This window comes from Mustela putorius, unplaced genomic scaffold, assembly GCF_011764305.1.
Source record: "Mustela putorius furo isolate JIRA1106 unplaced genomic scaffold, ASM1176430v1.1 tig00000145_pilon_pilon_pilon, whole genome shotgun sequence".
Taxonomy (NCBI): domain Eukaryota; kingdom Metazoa; phylum Chordata; class Mammalia; order Carnivora; family Mustelidae; genus Mustela; species Mustela putorius.
The window spans coordinates 48,481,278-48,502,370 of record NW_025421294.1 but is presented as its reverse complement, the minus strand read 5'-3'; the positions used below and the strand labels follow the sequence as shown (position 1 = coordinate 48,502,370).

The 21,093-nt window shown below is 38.9% G+C and overlaps 1 protein-coding gene across 9 annotated transcripts in view; it reads right to left on the bottom strand.

Moving 5' to 3' along the window:
- Window positions 1-2,510: 2,510 nt before the first annotated feature.
- The window catches only part of PWWP2A (PWWP domain containing 2A), a 38,154-nt gene continuing 19,571 nt past the window's right edge, over window positions 2,511-21,093 (bottom strand). For 3 of the 9 annotated variants that reach the window (XM_045075646.1, XM_045075645.1, XM_045075647.1), the window contains one exon: window positions 13,642-20,020. In XM_045075646.1, the coding sequence (XP_044931581.1) occupies window positions 18,337-19,953 (1,617 nt within the window). In that variant the 5' untranslated portion in view covers window positions 19,954-20,020 and the 3' untranslated portion in view covers window positions 13,642-18,336. Of the gene's footprint in view, window positions 4,705-6,253; window positions 6,411-7,070; window positions 7,191-13,641; window positions 20,021-21,093 lie in introns of those variants that run through there. The other 6 variants (XM_004737698.2, XM_004737699.3, XM_004737697.3 and 3 more) reach the window with 6 other exon arrangements.

The following is a 21,093-nucleotide window of genomic DNA, read 5'->3' as shown; positions in this document are numbered from 1 at the left end:
TACCAGTCTGCCTTTACAAATGTTTGGAATACTCTGTAATAAGAATATTGCCATCTTCTAATTTTCTAACCTTCTGAGGCCTGCAAACTAGGAATCAGCTCCATCACGTAGGAGTTAAGTTCTACCAGCCAGAACTAGAAATATGACTCTACCTTCTTTTCCCTCTCACTCAAGGGGAAACTTTGGAAGCTCACATTTCCCTCTCAGCTAAAGCGTGGCATGGCCTGCTCTCCCGCTGCCAAGGAAGCCTATAGCTAACGATTTAGGGCCATGATTCAGTCCCAGCTCCTAGAGCTCTAGCTTGCTAATACAGAGCACCCAGGTGGGAATTCGGCCTCAAGCACTCCACCTAGACTCACTAGACGGCCACCTCCTACCGCCTGAGCATCCCAGGGCCCTCCAACTCCCCAAGCGTGGCAAGTCTGAAATCCACACACAGTCAAGTCTTCAAACAGACTAAAGACAGAAATCCTCAAGGAAGCCAGGAATGGGAAGACAGGGAATGGAGTGAAGTGGGGAGAACGGGTTATATTTTTAAAGAACGTAGGCTTTAGTGCACGGTCTCTGGTATTTGGTCTCAAGTCCACATTGTTTTATAGGGATAGTTTGACTACCCCAAATTAGAACGCGCCGTTTGCAACTGTACTTCATAACAGTCAGTGGGAGGAAAGGTCAGGTAGTTTCCTGGGGCTGTGTGACACGGATTAGACCTTGCCATTGGCAGAGTTGGCATCAGAAACCAGGAGTTAGAGCTTCAGCTCCTGCTACAAAAGTGTTTCCAGCCTGCCTTGTTCTCCACAGGTGTTAAAGGAGCTCCATTTAAACCTGTGAAGGATCCCCTCCCTCCCTGTCTTCTGCAAGGCTGCTTTGTCTTACTGGAGCCCCTGGCTGTGCTTTTCTGGAACAGTGACACAGCAGGTACTCCTTTACTCAGGGTACTTCACACTGCTGAGAGTTCACCTTCTTTGGATCACAGGTCTGAGCTGTCCACTCAGGAGCCACAGCAATTGGGCACTGAGCTTATAGACAAAATTCAAATATTAAGATTAGACCATTTCATTTATGGTACAAAAATTCCATCTTCCCTGTCTTGGGCCAGTGTGGCTGTGTGATGGTGTCAGGAAGGTAACTGGTAGAACTTGGGTTAGAATCCACGTCTGTAGAAGCAGGTCATTTGTATAGAAACATCCTGCTCTTAATATCAGCAGCTCAACTTGGCTTCCTTTGTGTTAGGTTGCCTGGACAGATGTGCCTCACAAGGAAATCAGGGCTAATCCTAGAAGTATTCTTCAGTACAGTGACCTAGCCACGACGTTTGGCCAGCTCTTTCTTTCTCTGGCACAGTATTCCTGAAGTACATTCTTTCATTCCAGGATCATTACCTTATTGATATCAGCAAAGGAGTTGTTAGACCATGAAATCTCATTGTGATGTTCATCACTAGAGAAAGGTGTGCTTAAAGGTAACACAGTGTGCTCTATTCAAAGCACTGAGGGAAGAATCAGTCATTACTTGAAAGAGGAGAAATGAGTTATCGGGTATAAAAGGAAAACAGCTTACTTTTTTCTACAATCCAGAAAGGTACTGGTACACATTCCATACATGATTTCAGGGCAGGAATCCAAACTTAGATTTTCTTACATGAAGATAGCCCCAGAAAGATCCCAAGTTGTAGCCATGGGTCTCATCCCTCATTCCCTCTCCTGTTAGGTGTGTCTGTCATCATGGGACACACGCATGCAACACGATCAGGAGTGTATTGGGGCAGGTTGGGTGTCCTGTGGAGACCTTCTGGATAATGTGCACATCATCTACCTTGGTTCTCTCTAGTTCCATTTTCATTACTAGGAAGCCTGAGGGGGAAAAGGATACTAACAGAGCCAGATTCCAATGGCCTCCTTTTTTATACTCATTTTAGATAAACTGAAATAGGATAATGTTTGCGAGAATAAAGACTCCATGTATACTCTGGAGTAAGAGGCAGCCTTCGAAAGGCCTGCTTTACTCAAATGGGGGTGCAGTGCGGGGGAAGCACACTAACGTTAAGTTTTGGGGTCAGTCTAAAAAAAATCTCAGCTGTCTGGTAGGTTTTAAGAGGCTCGTTTTTTCCTGATAGTAGTGTTTCTGTTCAAACACATTGGACATGCTGGGCTTTTAAAGAAGCAACCATTTATCTGTAAGGGAAGGACATCTTAAAAATTGAAACAAACATACCAGTAGATATTTGCTCAATTACATCCAGCTCTGAAGGGTAGCATATTTGTTTCCATCAGAAAACAGTCATGTTGTGCACAAGATCCTAATAAAACTCTTCACCATTCCTCTACTCCTTGATCGTGGAGGGTCCCCTAAAAATCTTCCAAGGATTAAAGAAAAACAGGCTGTTCTCCAAAGGAAGCAATGGTACTTACAGCCACTCCCTAAAGAACTAGTGACTGAAACTTAATAGTTAAAAAATAATGAGCTCTAGAACCTAACTCCTAAAAAGTAAACAAAAGTTTTTAAATAACTAAATTTTAAAAAATCAAGACTTTATTGGATAAATGTTACACAACATTCTTTAACATTTAAGTCTTAGCATACTTTAGATGAGAAACAACTTTTGTCATTCAAGTCTACAAAATGAAATAGGCTTGTGAAGATTTGAAATACAGACAAAGGTAGCATGGAGCAAAGCTTAAATATTAAGCAACTAAAGCAATGAAAAAGTGAAACAGCAACATGGTATGTCTAGATCTTAAATACCACCAAATTTCATTTATTAAAAAACGAAAACATGGTTTATAACAAAACACCTTTGAGAATTTTGTCATGAGAAAAAATATTTAGATAACTTATAAGAATTGGGAGAGATCAGGTTTTGCCTTTGTATTTTTATTCTCGGTCATTTCCATCACTGCGCAAAGAATCCTAAAGCTTCATTATTGTACAGTCACCGTGGTGTGGAGTTACATGATTCTTGAAGTGAGCCTGAAAGGTACTGCTGGTGTTCGATCTCAGAAAGAACAAGATGGACTCCACCCTAAGCCCTAGGGCCGTGAAGAGGGGCCACAGAGCTACATGTAATCTTTAGAGCTCCCTGCTGCTCCAGTTCCTGAGCTGACGTTTTCAGATTTGATCAAATGTGTATAATGACTTCATGAAGATTTCCCAAAAGACTTTAGAATGTCCTCCAAACTTTAAATTACTTGCCATGTAATTAGAATTTGTATTAAGCTCACTAGAAGACTGTCTTCCTTTTCTTTTTGAGTTGTAAAAACAAGTCCTAGTCAGGTGTATGAGATGTTCTCCAGCTCTCACTCAGAACCTTTTCTTAATCCTGAGTGTGGGTCAAACCTATACAGTAAGATTATGGAAAATTAACAGATAATTTGAGCCAAATGCTCAGTTATCTGTTATGTTGCTTCAAATGAATTTTGTATTTTATTTTTTGGCATTTCCCCCCCTTTTTTTGTATTAAGTAGTCAATATGGTCTATCTTTCTGGTTTAAAAAATAAATCCGTATTGCCACTAAAAAACTTCAGTTTTATTAAAAGTACGGCACCATCAAATATAAAATGCCTTAAAAATGTAGTACTAATAGGTCCATCTGTTTTCCTCATGAAAGTTTTTCCATTCATTAAAAAGAAAAATTATGGTTTTTCATAATATGTATTTTCCAAAGACAAGAAAAACATTATGGTCTCCAGTAATAAGAATTCATGTTCCATGCATGAAAGCTCTTTATGGATCTGTTCCTACTGCTTGTTCCCAGGGTCAAGTCCCACCTGACACCTGGGAGGGTATCTTGCAGTTGGAAGGAAGGGCTCTCCATGAGAGAGGTCCAGATCAAAATTCAGGAAAAAAGCCTTTCCACCACAGTAGAATTAAGAACTAGCTCTTAGAGTTCATATTTTCACTCTAAGGTCAACACTAGCCTATCCACTTTGAGTCAGAATTTAAAAGGTAAGAATGCAGTTATGAAAATGTGCACAAAATGTTAAATACTGGTGGCAAATAAATACATCTTAATATGTTCTAACAAGCAAACGTATATTCAAGATAATACAGCCCTGTTTTATTGAAGAAAGAAAAGATCCAAATTCTCTGCGGGGTGGGGCAGGGCACTTCACCATCCTTTTAGTAGGATGTTAGAAAATCTTTCCTGTTGTTTCCACTGGTACCCTGAAGGAGACCTTGGCCTCGCCTGGCAGCTATGACACTTGCTGTGTCCACAGGAGAGCCATCTTAGAAATACCTTTGCTCATATCTAAATGGATTAACAAAACCTTGGAGAAAGCACAAAATTTTAGTTTAAAAAATAATTCAGCATCTCTGTCTTCATCCCATGCCTTTTAGGCCTGTCCAAACTGTACTGAAAAGAACTTCACATTCAGAAAAAGCTACGGTCAGTGATTCTTGATACATAAGATTCAAGTGAGTTCTCTGCGTGTTTCGTATCACTTTTCTCCTCCTCTCATGCATAACTTATTGCAACAGTTTATTTTTTATAAAATATTCCCCTAATACCTTTTCTTCAGTTTCATATAGCAAAATTTGCAAGTGCCCCTTTATAGACTGTTGGTTTTAACCACTGCCTTAACATTAACTTCTTAGTGCAGCTTTAAAAATCTGAGTCTCCAATGTCATTCAGTCCTGATGCTCTGGTGTGGTGTCATTATGGGACCGGTCCATGAAACCAGCATCCTGCTAATGTCTTTGTGCTGAAATACAGTAAAGAAAAAGAAGAAAATGTAGTTAAGCACAAGTAAATAAGAGAAAAATGATGTCCTCGTTCTTTAAATCCAGCCCTATTTATGGGGTCACACTTGTTTCTTAAAATCAGCTAAACTTAACCAACATTTGAAAAGACAGTTTACTTCCACTCTAGACCAGCAGAAGCATTCATCTTATTTCCAAAGTACAACTGGCCAAATTCCACCATAAAACTGTTGTCACCTTCACAGAGTCAAGCTGCACTTGAGGTTTTTAAAAATCCTTGTTGATAAAGATTTGCCTAGTGAGGGTCTCCATGCTGCCCACCTACCCCCTTCCGCCCCGGCACCCACATTCACCTCTGGAAGTCCGCGCCACTGCCAATGGCCGCTCTGAAGCGCCAGTGGCCTTCCAAGCACAGGCTGCCCACAGGCTGAAGCCGATTCACATACGAAACCAAGCCAGGCACGGATCAGCTGCTGACCGTACCATCTGCATATGTACAAAGAGCAAACGTGGGGGTGGAGGGTGCCTTCCCCAAGGTAGACACACCAGAAGGCATCCAGAGCACCATGTTGCTACTCGAAGATAACTTCTGTACACTAGACTGACCAATGTTGTCCCTTATTACACCAGCACACCAGATCAGGAACAGAGGCTCTCTTTACCATACCTCCAACATGAAGCGAGACTGAGCAAAACATTTATAGAGGACAAGGCTTAGAAAAATTACTGCCAGACAGCATGACCGGAATTTCTGCCCAGCATTATCGACTTCCCTTTAATACCAAGTGGTAAGAGCCCCACTGCAATCCTCTATCATCCTTGGTTAATGCCTCTCGGTTCCAGTAAACTAAGTGCCAATAAGAGTTTAAATTCCAAAAGAAGTGATCGTAGAGAGTATGATGATTTTTTTTTTGGTCAAGTGTATTTTTAAACCAAAGATCTGTGGCATGTTCAGTGGAGTAATAACTGACAAAATAAACACAGAATGCAGAAAAAGAAAAACCACCCCCATCCTTCCCAATATTTAACTTCCAAAGATTTCAAAAGTCTTTGCCATTCTTTGCTAGAACTCTTGATCTTCTATTAGCTTCCTGGGTTGCCTTCCTGACTTACTGGATCAAGGCCTATAAAACACAGTAACAGGGCATTCTGCCATGTTTTTCTCAGGCAATAGCTAGCTGTAAATACCCCACATCAGAAAAGAAGGTGAATAATCTTTGCTTCTGAAGAAACAGAATGCTTAACACCTTTAAATTTGATATTAAACTAAGAAACGTTTACTTTTTAAAACTGTTACTAAAATACTCTTTAGACCCACACAGAACTTTGGAAGTAAACTGAAAGGAAAAAAAAAAAAAGGTTAACAACCAAACAACCAATCCCATACATAATTCCATTTCTTTCTATTTATGACACAGTATTTGGCTTCAACCTTAGTGAGGCCTATTCAAGTGGACAAAAAAGCCCAGAGTTGAAGGAGGTCTTTCTATTCCTGCAAGAGGTACAGAGAACTAAAACACCATTCTCTCAAGAAATCATAAGGGTAGCTACCATCTCTAGAGTACAGTTCAGAGTCCAGAATCTCCCAGCCTCAATCTCTGATCCCAACTGTGCCGTTCTGACCCAGCTTGCAAATTACAGCTCCTGTGTAGTGTCAAGGCCCAATCGTGGCTCTTCGCTAGCTGCAAACACCACAGGGTTAAATAGCCTTAATTCAAGGAAGCAAAAAGAGATCATAAGTTCAAAAGCAGCACAGCAGAAATCCTTAAACCTTTCCATCAGTATAAGAGCCCAAAATAAACTTTAAGGCACTATCCAAAGAGGTCTTGGTAAATGCACTTTATTAAAGAAAAAGATTACAGCCCCTCTGAGTTTTGACTTTTCTTATGTAAATGACAATGGTTTTAAGGTTAATTCACTAATATATATATATATATTCATATATGGATATATATATATTCTTATATATACACACATTAAGAATGACTAAGAAGTGGATATAAAAGTGACAAAGAAAGACGGAGATAGTGAAAAGATAAAGAAATCCACTATTTGACTTCATGGAGACTCAGTTGCTATTTGACATAGTTCTACAATCTGATACCAAATTTTTAGCACCCTAGGAAAAACTGTCATTTCACAGAAGCTCACAGGAGGCTGGCTCTACTATTTTTTCTTTTTAGCACAATTGAAAGTTATTTTCACTCATTAAAACTGTCACCTACATGAGGTACACCCAGCTACCAAGGTCAATGAAAACTACAGAAAAAGAACTAATGAATTCTTTCAGGTCTAGCCTTATCTACTTCAGAATGATTGATGACATGATGCCCTCTTCACTTTGTGGCAGGGCTTAACACAGACAGACCTGCCCGTCTCACTGTTAACTTCAATGCTCCCAGTCTGAATCCACAGTGGTCTGTCAGACACTGTAAGGGAGCAGCAGGACTCATCACTGTCTGATGTAATAGCTGCCATTTGTTGAGACCTATGGTAGAAAAAACCAAGTTAACAAAAGTAGAGCAGTCATTTGAGTTCTTTTAAATCCATTTACAAAAAAAAATTTTTAAAAATAAGACCAAAATGCAATTGAAATTTCATGCTGAAGATATTCCAGATAACTTGCTGACTTCACAGGAAGTGAAGCTTGGGTTACTAAAGAGAACAGACTTGAGGTGTGTGCACACACCAGCACTGGCCAGGAGAGGGCACTCTCTGGCACAAGTCAGTTCATCAGCAAAACACCTTGGGGGGTCCACACTAAGATGCTAACTCCCACATGATGTTCCAGCTAAAAAATTCCTTCTAGCCAACCACTGAGCTAGGGTTGAAGTGGTCCTGATCTTCTCAATACATGGCGACGGCTGAAGTTGTCATCCTTGTCCATGTCAATCACTTCATCAATAAGCTCAAAGACCCTATTCTTGCAGAATGACCAGAAAATATCTGAATCCTTGTCTGCTTTGCAAATACTCAGGGCCTGACCTTCCTGTGTGAGACAGTACCTGCTTGCAATAAGCTTGACAAGATAAGCTTTCTCACTTGGGCTTTCAGAACAGAGACTTCAAATACAAAGAATAATTCAAATGAAGGATTGCTGTTTTAAGCCTTAATTTTAACAAATTTGTTTGTCGCCTTACTCCCTTATTTTAAGTAAAAACAATTCACATCAGGGTAGTCAACTCTGGGATCACTGATTTAGAGGATTTGTAGTCCTTATAATGAAATAATTATTTTTAGAATACTAAGGTACATCAAAACCAGTAACATATAATTGTAACTTTTTTAAAAGGCTTTTCTGACGTTGAGAAAGAAATCTCATACACGTGATCTATAAAAATAATTACTTCTGAATTTTAACTCCGAACAATTTTCTTAAATCAGATTTAATGAGGTTATTCACCCTTTTGTTCATGGGAAAACTTAAATATACCACGTAAGTATATCTTACATATTTAAATAGACTATTAACTGTAACCCAGCAGCAATCACAGAAGGAAAAAAAGTAATCTGAGTGCATGAAACAATTTAACTTCGAACCTCTCCCTCCATAAGTAAAACTTGCTAAGTTTCAACGATCATTCTAAATCTCTTTGGGGGGATGGGGGGGCCTGGGTGGCTCAATCGGTTAAGCAGCTGCCTTCAGCTCAGGCAATGATCCCAAAGTCCTGGAATCAAGTTCCACATCAGGCTCCCTGCTGAGCAGGGAGTCTGCTTCTCCCTCTGCCCAACTTGTGCTCGCTTGCTCTCTCTCTCGCTCTTAAGTGAATAAAATCTTTTAAAACAAATAGATCTTTTAAAAAAGGAAGAAAGTCGTGCTCTTAGAGCAAAGTTCAGCATTAAAAACTAAAGAGTTCAGATTATAAGATTACCGACATGTACCTGTTATCTTGCCAAACACTCTTTTAAGTTTTCCCTCAATACAATGTAGTATCATGCAACTTGTTCTCATTCTGGTTTTCTAGCCCTCATGCTATTTTTCTAACCACTTACTCTAATAAGGTTTCAATAGTTCTTCCCAGCCTACCAAGACGCCCCTCCCTGCTGGATTCCTTGATAAAAACTAAACTGGGGGTGGCAATAATATGCTTGTAATCAACAGCATCTAAAAATGAGCAATGGGTAAAGAGGACTACCTTATAGAAAATATGGCCACAATGCACAAAGATCAAGGCCTTAGAATGTGTATTTCCCTTCTAACATGTGAAAACAATCTACTCAATCATACCAGTAGCAATAAACAATAAAAAGGAATGTTCAACTTAATATCCATTTTTTTTGCCACTTGGCAAAACAACACTAAAAACACCAGGATCCCAAGGGAATACAGCATTTGTACCAATCAGCTAATTTATGCAACTTAAAGACTGACAGGCATAGCTGTGTGCTTCTGATCCCTTTGTAAAGCTCTCCTAAGAGGACCTCCACTCCACTGAGCACCACCAGTGCAGATACATCTCCTGCCTCTGAAAGGATGTGGGATGAGCCAGGCAGAATTCTGGGATGGCAACTCATCATTAGTATTTAACGGTCTAAACCAGTTACTCTTCCTCATTCATTCACAGGCAGACATCATTTCTCCTTTGTCAGGCCCTGTGCTTGGCATAAGGAAGAATAGAAACAGTAGAGGAATAGATTGGAGTTTATGCAATACATAAACAAATGAGGCAAGAGCTGAAATAGGAGGTGAATATAGTTCTCCCTTCACTATAATCCCCATGACCTCCACAAATGCCAGAGAAAGTTAATGCATTCTTCTAGATATTTATGAAAAATCTTACTACAATTATTGTAATCTCAGATAAGAATACATTATAACGCTTTTCATTCATAAGGAGTATATGCTGCACAAAGATAAAAGCTACCAGGATGAAATTCCTATGCCACACACAGAAAGTGGTGGTTGTGGCAACAGTAGCAAGTTATTTCTCTAGGTCTTATGCTAGGCATATACTGCTTTAAATATTTAAGTTCTCACAATTACCTTACAAGCTACTATTATTTTCCCCATATCACAGAGGATGACATTGAAGTAACCCAAGATCACACAGCTAGCTTGTAAGACACAGATCCAAATCTTCCCTTGAATCTAGGAAGAAATCTGGCTCAAGACCCTGTCCTGTACTTTCAACCATGTACCTAAAAAGTGAGAAAGAATGATTCTTTGCTCAAGGCGCCTGGCTGGCTCAGTTGATGGAGCATGCGACTCTTGATCTCAGGGCTGTGTGTTTTGAGCCCCACATTGGGTGTAGATTGCTTAAAAACAAAATCTTAAAAAAAAAAAAAAAAGATTCTTTGTTCAATAAAAGCCTAGTTTGGAGTACTTGCTGGTCACTGGCAAGTTATATACTCCTAAGTATCCATTTCTGCATTTTACACTCAACAAGAGAACCTTGACATTCCTCCAAAAACATTCTCCCCAGGCAAGCAAAAAACTTTGTTTTACTAGGGAAAAATTATATCCCTTCTAGGCTCTTTCAGTAGCTTTTTTTTTTTTTTTTTTTTTTAAAGAATTGGGGTGCTTGGGTGGCTCAATGAGCCCTCAGCTCAGGTCATGATCCCAGGGTCCTGGGATCTAGTCCCGAGTTGGGCTCTCTGCTCAGCGGGGAGCCTGCTTTCCCCCCTCTCTCTGCCTGCCTCTCTGCCTACTTGTGATCTCTGTCAAATAAATAAATAAATAAATCTTTAAAAAAACAACAACAACAAGAATGTATTTGACAGGGGTGCCTGGATGGCTCAGAGGGTTAAGCCTCTGCCTTCCGCTCAGGTCTTGATCTCGGGGTCTTAGTATCGAGTCCCGCATCAGGCTCTCTGCTCAGCAGGGAAGCCTGCTTCCTCCTCTCTCTCTGCCTGACTCTCTGCCTACTTGTGATCTCTGTCAAATAAATAAATAAAATCTTTAAAAATATATATATATATATATTTGACACAGGGAGAGAGTACAAACGGGGGAGGTGGGGGGGGCAGTAGATGGTGGCCGAGAAGCAGGTTCCCTGCTGAGCAGGCTGCCTGAGGCAGGGCTCAATTCCAGGACCCTGAGATTATGACCTGAGCCAAGGCAGACACAACTGACTGAGCCATCCAGGCACCCTCTTTTTCAGAAAGTAACTTTTAAGTGAACCTTTGCTGGAGAGAACTAATGAGGGACACTGCAAGTTAAAGTTATCTTACACATTTCTTTTTAAAATGCTTTGCTAAAATTTGACACACATTATAAGTTTGTAGTTTAAATGAAAAGGGGAAAAGTGTGATAGTAACAGCTTTAGCTGTGGCATATGTGGTTTTCCTTCTAGATAAAGGCCCTAGGGTAGAAAAAATTGAGCTTTAAATTATAATTTCTGATTAAGACTTAGATTTCTAAGTCAATAGTAAGAAGCTGTTACATTTTTATGATATAGGGAAGATTCCATATTTAAAATATGGCTGTGTTTTCATTTTTAATGAGGCCTTACAGAACTATCAGGAATTTGAAGAACATTTTAATTCACATTTAAACCAAGTTTTAAGGGGCGCCTGGGTAGCTCAGTCAGCTAAACTTCTGCCTTCAGCTCAGGTCATGATCTCAGGTTCCTGGGATGGAGTCCCACATTGGTCTCCCTGCTCAAGGGGAAGCCTGTTCCTCCCTCTGCCTGCCACTCCCCCTGCTTGTGCTCTGACAAACACATAAATCTTTTTAAAAAATAAATAAATAAACCAAGTTAAGACCAGGTATTTTTTAACTTATCTTTTTCAACATCTAAGTTTTAAGAAACTGCTGCACAAATAAAAGTGTCCAAAAGGAGAAGACCCATAAGTTAGACAACAAGGTATTATAAGCCATCTAACTTATTCAGTGGAAAAATGAGAATCTGACTCAGAAACTCAGCATTCTGATAAGTCCTTATAATTTTTGAGTCTATGTTTCTTTTCCTATACACCTCCCACAACCAAACTTTATTTGTGCTAGAATATATCTACAAGAAAATTCAGGTTAAGCAATTACTTTTTTTCCCCAGAGATTAGATGCATTAAAATTTAACATGATCCATCCCAAGATGGACTTAAAGACATGATATAAAAATAACTTAAGGTATGTGCCTGGGTGGCACAGTCAGTCAAGCTTCTGACTTGGTTTCAGCTCAGGTTGTAATCTCAGGCTCATGAGATCAAGCCCCAAGTTGGGCTCTGTGCTCAGCATGGAGTCTGCTTGAGATTCTCTTTTCTCTCCCTCTGCCCTTCACACTCGTGCTCTAAGTTTTAAAATAAAAAAAGAAAAGAAAATTTAGGGATGCCTGGGTGCCTCAGTCAGTCAGGCGTTGGCCTTTGGTTCAGGTCATGGTTTCAGGTCCTGGGCTCAAGCTCTGAGTCAGCTTCTCTCTCTGTGTAATCTCTCAAATAAATAAAATCTTTTTTAAAAAAACCAATTTAGCATTTCCTACCAGAGTGTCATCTAAAGATAATCTTAGAATTTTATATCAAGGAATATTTGTTTTCTATTAACTATACTGACATTAAAAGTGAAAAAAGTGAGAAACAATACACAAATTTGAAAATACGGCAAAAAAAAAAAAATACACAAGTGTAGTAAGTTCTGGAAGCTAATTCATTCCATTACTAAAGTAATTTAAGTGGTTTCCGTGTTCATAAAGCTGCCCAAAACAATTGTTTTTGTTACTGGGAGGGGATGGTTTTAACTTAAAATCCACTCATAAGAGACTTTAATTGGCAAATATAATCACACTAACTCACCTAAAAATTTTACCAAGAGGCAGTTGAAGCAGTTACAGTTCTTAAAAATGGGGTGCCATGGGGCACCTGGGTGGCTCAGTCTGTTAAGTGTCTGCCCTCAACTCAGGAGGTCATGATTTCAGGGTCTTGGGATCAAGGCCCACATTGAGCTCCCTGCTCAGCAGGGACTCTGCTTCTCCCTCTCCCTCTGCCTGTCACTCTGCCTACTTCTGCCCTCTCTGCGAAGTAAATAAAAAATCTTTAAAAAAAAAAAAGAAAAAGAAAAGAAAGAAAGAAAGAAAATGGGGTGCCATTAGCATTGCATAGGACTGCAAGCTGATTATAAAGGAATCCTGGAAGCCAGGCAGCCCAGGTGCATGTTCCAATCACAGTGCTTCACCAAGAAAAACACTCCTGTGACTTCACTTCCAAATACCTTCTAGAACAATATCAGTCCAAATTTATTTTTTTAATTTTTAAAAAATATTTTATTTATTTATTTGACAGAGATCACAAGTAGGCAGAAACTCAGGCAGAGAGAGAGAGGAAGGGAAGCAGGCTCCCCGCTGAGCAGAGAGCCCGATGCTGGGCTCAATCCCAGGACCCTGGGATCATGACCTGAGCCAAAGGCAGAGGCTTAACCACTGAGCCACCCAGGCACCCCATCAGCCCAAATTTAAAAGATTTCTATCAAAAGCCAAATTACAGACAGAAGGATGATGACAGGTGCATAACATGTCAATGTACTTAATGACACAGAACAGTACACTTTGTAAAAAAAGGTTGAAATAGTTAAATTGTATATTAGGTGCTCTTAACACTTTTTAAAATACAAAAAAAATTAGTGTTCTATTAATATGACAGGAAGAAATTTCCACCTAAAGTCACAAGGAAAGGAAAAAAAAAATCCTTGAGTCTATAAATATTAAGTCTCTTGAGCAAAGATTAAACAAAGAGTTGAGCTGTCTCTCTGATCTTAGTGTCAACTATCCATTGTAGAGCCACCACAACATCCTAGCAAACTGAAAATACAGAAAGTATCTATACCACTAGGACTTTAAACTTTCTATTCCTTTATTCAAAACAGCACAAGAGCATATTAACTGCTAAAGCTTTTTTTTTTTTTTTTTTTTTTTTTTTTTTTTTACGATTTTTATTGATTTGACAGGGAGAGAGCACAGGCAGGCAGGGGAAGAGAAGATCAGCAGCCTCCCCACTGAGCAGGGAGCCCGACATGGGGCCTGATCCCAGGACCCAGAATCCTGACCTGAGCTGAAGGCAGACGCTTAAACCAACTGAGCCACCCAGGCACCCCTAAAGCTTTCAGTTTTAATTCTACATAGTCTGTGCAGTGAAGGCATACTGTGAGTATATGCAAACTGTAGATACAGAATATGAAGAGCCTATTAACTCAGAACCAAGTAACAGTAACTGATTCAGCTTCACTGTTTTTTCTCCTGGCCATTGGCATGGCACCAGCCTCTTCTTTTCTGAACTGCCTATATCAGGCATTTCAATGAGAGATGGTCTTAACAGCCACTGTGCTAATACAGTGTCAAGGCAAACGCTAAATATGCCCCAACTTAGAAATAAGGTCTTCAATCTCTCTGGCAAATTCCCTATTGGAGGCCTTCATTGGGCCCAAATCAAAACAATATCCTGAATCAAAACATCTGATCAACTTTTCTAGACTGTCAGTCCCTTCTCTGCTAGGAGTACTAAACAAAAATAAACTGATAACACAGAAAAATTCACAATTTACAAGGAAAAAACCTAATTTTAGATCCAAATTATAGATTTAAGGTACAGGCATACCTTGTTTTACTGCGCTTCACTTTACTATGCTTCGCAGATATTGCCCCCCCCCTTTTTTAAAACAAATTGAAGGTTCAAAGCTTCAGTGGTGGAAGTAACTGCAGATGTGGTAGAAACAGCGAGAGAACTAGAATGGGAAGTGGAGCCCGGAGATGGGACTGAATTGTTGCACTCTCATGAGAAAACTCTTAATAGAGGAGGAGCGGCTTCTTACGGATGAGCAAAAAAGTATTTCTTGAGATGGAATCTACTCCTGATGAAGATGCTGTGAAGATTGTTGAAACAATTTAGATTTAGAAAGTTATATCACCTTAGTTGATAAAAAGCAAAGGCAGAGTTTGAGAGGACTGACACCAGTTTTGAAAGAAGTTCCTCTGTGGGTAAATGCCATCTAACAACACTGCATGCCAAAGAAACAAACTGTTCATGAAAGGCAGAGTCAATCGATGCCAGCAAACTTCACCACCATCTTATTTTAAGAAACTGCACAGCCACCCCAAACCTCAGCAAAAACTACCCGGATCCATCAGCAGCCATCAACATCAAGACAAGACTCTCCATACCAGGAAAAGATTACCACCCACTGAAAGCTCAGATGGTTAGGATTTTTTAGCAGTAAAGTTTTTTTTTTTTTTTAAATAAGGTATATATGTCATTTTTTAGACCCAATGCTACTGCACAGAGACTGCAATATAACTTTTACATGCACTGGGAAACCAAAACATTCAGGACTCCCTTTACTGTGGTGGTCTGGAACCAAACCCACGAGATCTCAGGTATGCCTGTATTTCCAATACCTAATTCAATTCTAGGTAAAGGAATCCTGTATGTAGGTGAAGGAATGCAAATGTGTATCTTTCCTTCAACATAACCAATAAAAAATACAAACTGCTCAAAACAAAGGTGCAAGTCAGTATTTTGTATTAAACACTCAGAGGCACTAAGATACACATTTGATTTTAGTGCACTTTTTCATACTGCCTGAAGTCTGTCTTCATATCTATATTCTTGTCTATTCTACTTAGTACTAATTTCAAATTACTGTTTATAGAATTTCCCATCAAAACCACATTGGATATATCAAGTCATACAAATGGGCTCCAGACTATGAATTTTACACTCTCCACCTCACTGACCTCTTTTATGTCTAGTTCCACATCTAAAATGAGTCAAAGATATCCCTTTCAAATGAACAGTCAGCATTCTATTCAAAAGATTCTGGGAAACTAAGAGAAAAATACTGATGCTTTAAATTTCTGAGCAATTCTAGAAATAAAGACCACTTTGGCTGTTACAGCTCTTATTTTCACTTGGTTTCTCCCCTTGCTAATCTTTTTTTTTTTTTTTCCTTTTAGATCACTGGATATTTGGCCTAAGCCTAGTTTTCTCTCTACAAAAGGATAAAAACATATTTGGTTATCGCCAAAGAATAAATGCCTCCTTTCACCACTTTAAAGGAAAATAGCTACAACTAGCCAATTCAACTCTATCTCCTCCATCTGCAATAAATACTGGATAAATTTAGCTGCTTAAGAAATTTCTATTTGGCATTATGTAGAGAAGTTCGATCACTATGTAGTATATCTGAAATTAGTATCATGTGTCAACTATACTCAAAATTTTTTTAATTTCCATTTTAATAAAACACTAATATGTGGCTATTGGATTAGTGTTTAGAATATGTGTATTTTAAGATTAAGAAATTCTTTGAAATTTTTCCTTACTGAAACATCAGATGAAATATGCCAGACAGTTTAAAATGGAGGGATCATTTGGCTCATTTAATTAGAGATCATGCACATTTATGATTATGCTTCAAACTTTCCCTTAGTGATATGGACTATATAAAATTGAATGTTATTTTTGTATTCAACAATCATGACTTGATCCCCATGCCCAACCCCACCCCAACCAGGGCTTCCAAAACAAATGAAATTTGGTTTATGCCACCAGAGCACATTTGCCAAAGCACTTATTAGCGATATCCACTGTCAAACCCACTATGTTAAGATAAAACTCACCTGGATCGTTACATGAAGCCTTGGAGTTACATTATTTTAAGTGACTTTTTGCTCCTTGCTTAAATCTTTCTAAACCTTAGATTCAAACTCAGAAATATCTGAACAAGTTCATTAATCTGAAAAAATACTCAATCTTTTAAGATACTTCCTTAAAACCCCTCAGTCACACCATGAACATCTTTCAACCTGTTATAATCAAAAGAATTTTAAAAATAGTATAGTTGTTTCTGTTTGCAGGAAAGAATATGTTCTACTCAAGTGAAAGACATTGTTTTTTTCAATTGTGTGTTTAGTTATAATCAAAAAGCATTGACTGAGTTCCCCAGAAGAAATTCTTCTTGCTTTTGCAGAAATCAGTACATAAATCATAAAAGCCTGTTAACTTTAAGTGGACAGATTATGGGATTTAATCTCCATTAATCTGTTCATTTAATTCCATAGGTAACTAAGACATTTCAAATTGGATTACTTAGAATTACAACAGAAAGTTGCTCTCTTTGAAATTTTCAAGTTTCCAAAGTGTCAAACTGATATTCTATCAAAATTCAAAAGGTAAAACACAAAAAAATATGAAAACAACTTGAAAAATCTTGGGATAAACTTGCCTCCACGGGCAATCAGATATATTTTTCACTAACAATAAAAAGCTAAAAATGGAAAATAAGTCAAATCTGAGGGACAGATGGACCATGTAGAAAAACAGTGATAGAAGTTACTAGCCCCAAAAGCAAGGATACCTGAGGCAGACCAGGCAAGAGACTGGTTTTAACTACCCAAATATAAAACAAGAGCCATGTGATTAAGTATCAAGGCTAAGCATGACGAAAATTAAACCCACACATTTATGAGAAATTGGCGGGAGGATCGTCTCAAATTTAGAAGCATATCAGACCTCTACACTGTAAAACCTCATTTTCAGAATATATGGATTAATCACTTACTTGAATTTTATCTATGGTCAGGTAATATATTCTGATAGGACAAATAGGAAAATGAAGGTTTTTTTTTCATCTCCTCTATAAAACTATTACAAAGAGTAACTTTCTACCATCTTGAAATTTTTCAAAGCTTTTTGAGAAACACACACAAATAATTTGGATTTAGTCGATTTTATTTACAGCTTTTTTTTTTTTTTACATTTCAAAGCATTACACAATTACATTTTCTCATTTTCTGACCTGCAAACAGATACCTTAAATGAAATATTTTTTTAAAATTATCAAATTAGGTACATCCAAAATGCAACAATTACACATATGACAATTCACAAAGTGTAATTTACCAGGACGTATCCTAAGAATTTAGGAACAGCCAGTCAGGAGAAATCTGACCAAATTTAGCAATCAATTATTTACATATCCAAAGACAAACCTACCTAAACTCCCAAACCAGAAATTTGAAAGTTTTTGTTAAATCCCCATTAAACAAGAGTGATGATTCAAACCTTGTCAGCCTTAAAAGTCTTAACCCCAAAGACTGGGCTATTTCCACAGTCAGCAACTGAATAGCAAGCATCTCAGTTTGTCAAACACCTAGGTATCAAACTCTGGCGCCATTGTGCACATAGAAAGGCTAAGTATTCATTAATTAAAAAACAAGTAGTCATTAAATAGCCACACTATTCCCCACCCCCAGCCCCCAACCCAGCTCATCAGCCCTTACTGCAATCCCAAATACGCAACCTGTGTCACACAGTGACAGGCTCTATGTATGCATATACACACATATATGTACATGTGCATATATATAAATACACACACATACACAGTACTAGGTACAAATGGCCATTAACAGTCCCTGCAAAAATTCATTTTCAGTTGAGGCTATGGCTCCTATGCCTTGGGATGGTTTGACTTCAAAACTGAAAAATACTGCTAAAATCTCACTTCCTTAAGACAAAATTTGACTGCTTGTTCTTTAAGCTTCTCAGTCTATTAAAAATGGCTATTAAGGGAAGTATAAAAAAAAGCAGCCAACTGAGTACAATTCCTCTCTCCGATCAGGCCAAGCTATTTTGTAGAAGTTACTCCTGACTAGACTAGAAAATCTGTGGCGCCTTCCAATGGTTCTTGCCTACCTTACTGTCCATGTTCACGTTTCAAACTGTGTCAACAGAGCCCGCACTTCAGGGGTCAGCTGCTTGGCAGCCTTAGCCGCCTCTGTGATAGCCTTGCGATACAGGCCCTTTCTCTTCTTATTAAAGCGTGACTGGAAGTTTTCTAAAAAGGGGGAGAGTTGCGAAAGAGCAAGAAAAGAGGTTGTTGGAGACCCAAACCAGGAAATACGGGCCTCCTGTCGGACTAAAAGGCCGTTATCTTTCCGGCTCACAGTTATAGTAAGAATACGGGCTGGCCACCAAGGGAAGCCATAGATCTTGGCCCAAACAATGTCCCCTACACATATGGTCCTGCCATCTGGTGTGACGCATTTAGAGACGTTTTTGGAAAAGACTTTCATTTTCAAGGAATTACTGAGCTTTTTCTCTTCCTTTGAAGAGGAGGAAGTGGAGGAGGTGGAAGGTGCATGCATACTGCCTGGAGGAAAATCAAAGCTTTCAGAAGAACTACACTCAGAGTTGGAGGATTTCAAATCATCTGTGCTATCAATGCTACACACGGAAGCACTGGAAGAGTCAGATTTCTTTTGATTTAGGGTCATGTAAACAGAGAGATTGCTTTTGCTGCCCTTTTTGCCCAGTGTCTGTGGTTCATCCTGCTCACCAGGCACAAGCACTTCATTTGTGTCCTGAACCTCACTGCTGGCCTCTTCAGGGCCTTTTGAGGGACTCTGATTTTCTGAAGGGGCCTCACCTGCTGAGCGGGTAGAGGTGCAGCGAGACTGGGGCTTGGGTGCCATCTTGCCACTCCGCATTTTCTCAAGTCCCGTCTTCAAAGAAGAGTCATTTTCTTCATTCCTGTACCTTTGTGGTTTTAAACGAACCCGGGGTGGAAGGGAACCTGAGCTAGGACTCTGATAGCGACGTGTGAAATGGACTTTTGAATGTGCATTTTTGGATGTAGAGGTTTCACTTTGCTTCTTTTGTGCCTTTTCTTTGGCAATTTTCAACACTTCCCGAGCTTTTGCATGATCCATGTTCTTACTCTGGAGCACTTTTTTAGTACTTAACTGAGCTTTTGATGTATTTGCCTGAGCAGAAACTTTGACTACTCTGCCTCTGCTGTGAGCAATATTGGAAACCTTCACCACAGCATTTCTTTTCTGGCTTTCATTTTGGTTTTTCCCATCCACTTTATGGTCAGTTTTCAGTTTTTTGTTCACAGTAGTTACACTTTCGTTTCTCCGTTTTTTATCTTCGTATTTAGAAGAGTCACTTGCACTACTACCTTTTCTAATTTCCTTTTTCTCTGCAACAACACCGGTTTTACACTTGTCACACAGGACTTGCCTGGGTCGCAGTTTAATAGCATTCATTATTGAAGTAGGTTCTTCCCTGTACATTTTTCGTTTGGGTCGCTTAATTTTCCGAGGCGGTGGCTGAGGTATTGACTGGTTATAGGTGTCCCTGATAAACAAAGGGGGAGGGTAAGGTGCTCCTTCATGGAAGAGAGGCGGTGGTTTGGAAGTCCACAGGCTTTCAGCCAAGCCTGGCTCGGGAGGCGAGATGGGAGAAGGGTCATCGGGAACAGCACCATTCACTTCACACTTGACTTCTGTCCCTTCTTGGAATGTATTACTTTGGAGCTGCATGGCTTCAGGTTTCTCCTTATATTCCCTTTTGGGAAACACTGTCACAGGGATCCCATGGGGCCCAAACCTTGGAAAGAAATCAAAGAAAAAAAGAAGCCATTAACTCAAGGTCTATGATTTAATTTCTTAAATTGAAACAATACTCAGTGTTTGTACATATGACCTTTCCCGAACTCTTATTTCATACTAAAGAATAAAAACATAAAAATAAAAACCTACTGACCACTTCCCCACCAAAATCCAAAAGCCCCTCATTTTTTATTGGTCCTACATTTTAGGTATAAACAGATTACAAATTTAAGTATGAAATCAAATGACCATTCTAAGCAGCGCCAGAAGAGCTGATATTATTTAAAACAGACCTTTCAGTCTTAGATCAAAAGGCGTTCTATCAGACAGTTTAACATTTTATATCATTTGATACTACATTTGCTGGACTTTGGACAAGTCCAGTAAATTTAACTCTAAATATACAACATACATAACTCCCTCTGGTTCTAAGAGCTTTCAAAAGCTTCACAAAACAAATTTAGCCTTAACTACCCAAAAACACTGAATCAATAAAATCCCATCTCAACTTCACTTAATCACTAAAGATCCAAAGACCAGCTACCAGCTGCTCCCTAACTCTTTCATCTACCTCCTTCCCCGCAAAACCACAAAAATGTGAAAAATTCAGATGCCCAAATTACCACATGAGCAGACAGGTACAGAGCTGTGGCTAACTTTTTAAAAAATGTATCACACATTAAGAAATATTTTCATATTTTAATCAAGTAATATGTATGTATACATGCACACATATATACATATACACACAGACTTAAGCTGAAGTTTCACTAAATGTTTAACCTTATATTATGTGATATATGATATTTTTTCCCTAGTACTATTTCATTTATTTTAATGCTAGCCAGACTCATTACATGGATTTTAAAACTGGTCCAGACCCAGTTTGCAAAGCACTAATATAGAAGACAAACCTTCACAATTCTCAGTTTTTGATAAAACAAGAGTCAACTTAACCTTGTTTATCATGTAGACTTAGAAATCACTGTGATTTAATCCTCCTAGGTTAGCCATCTTAAAGCTAAAATGCTACACTGATTCCTTCACATTAAAATAAAATCACACTACCAA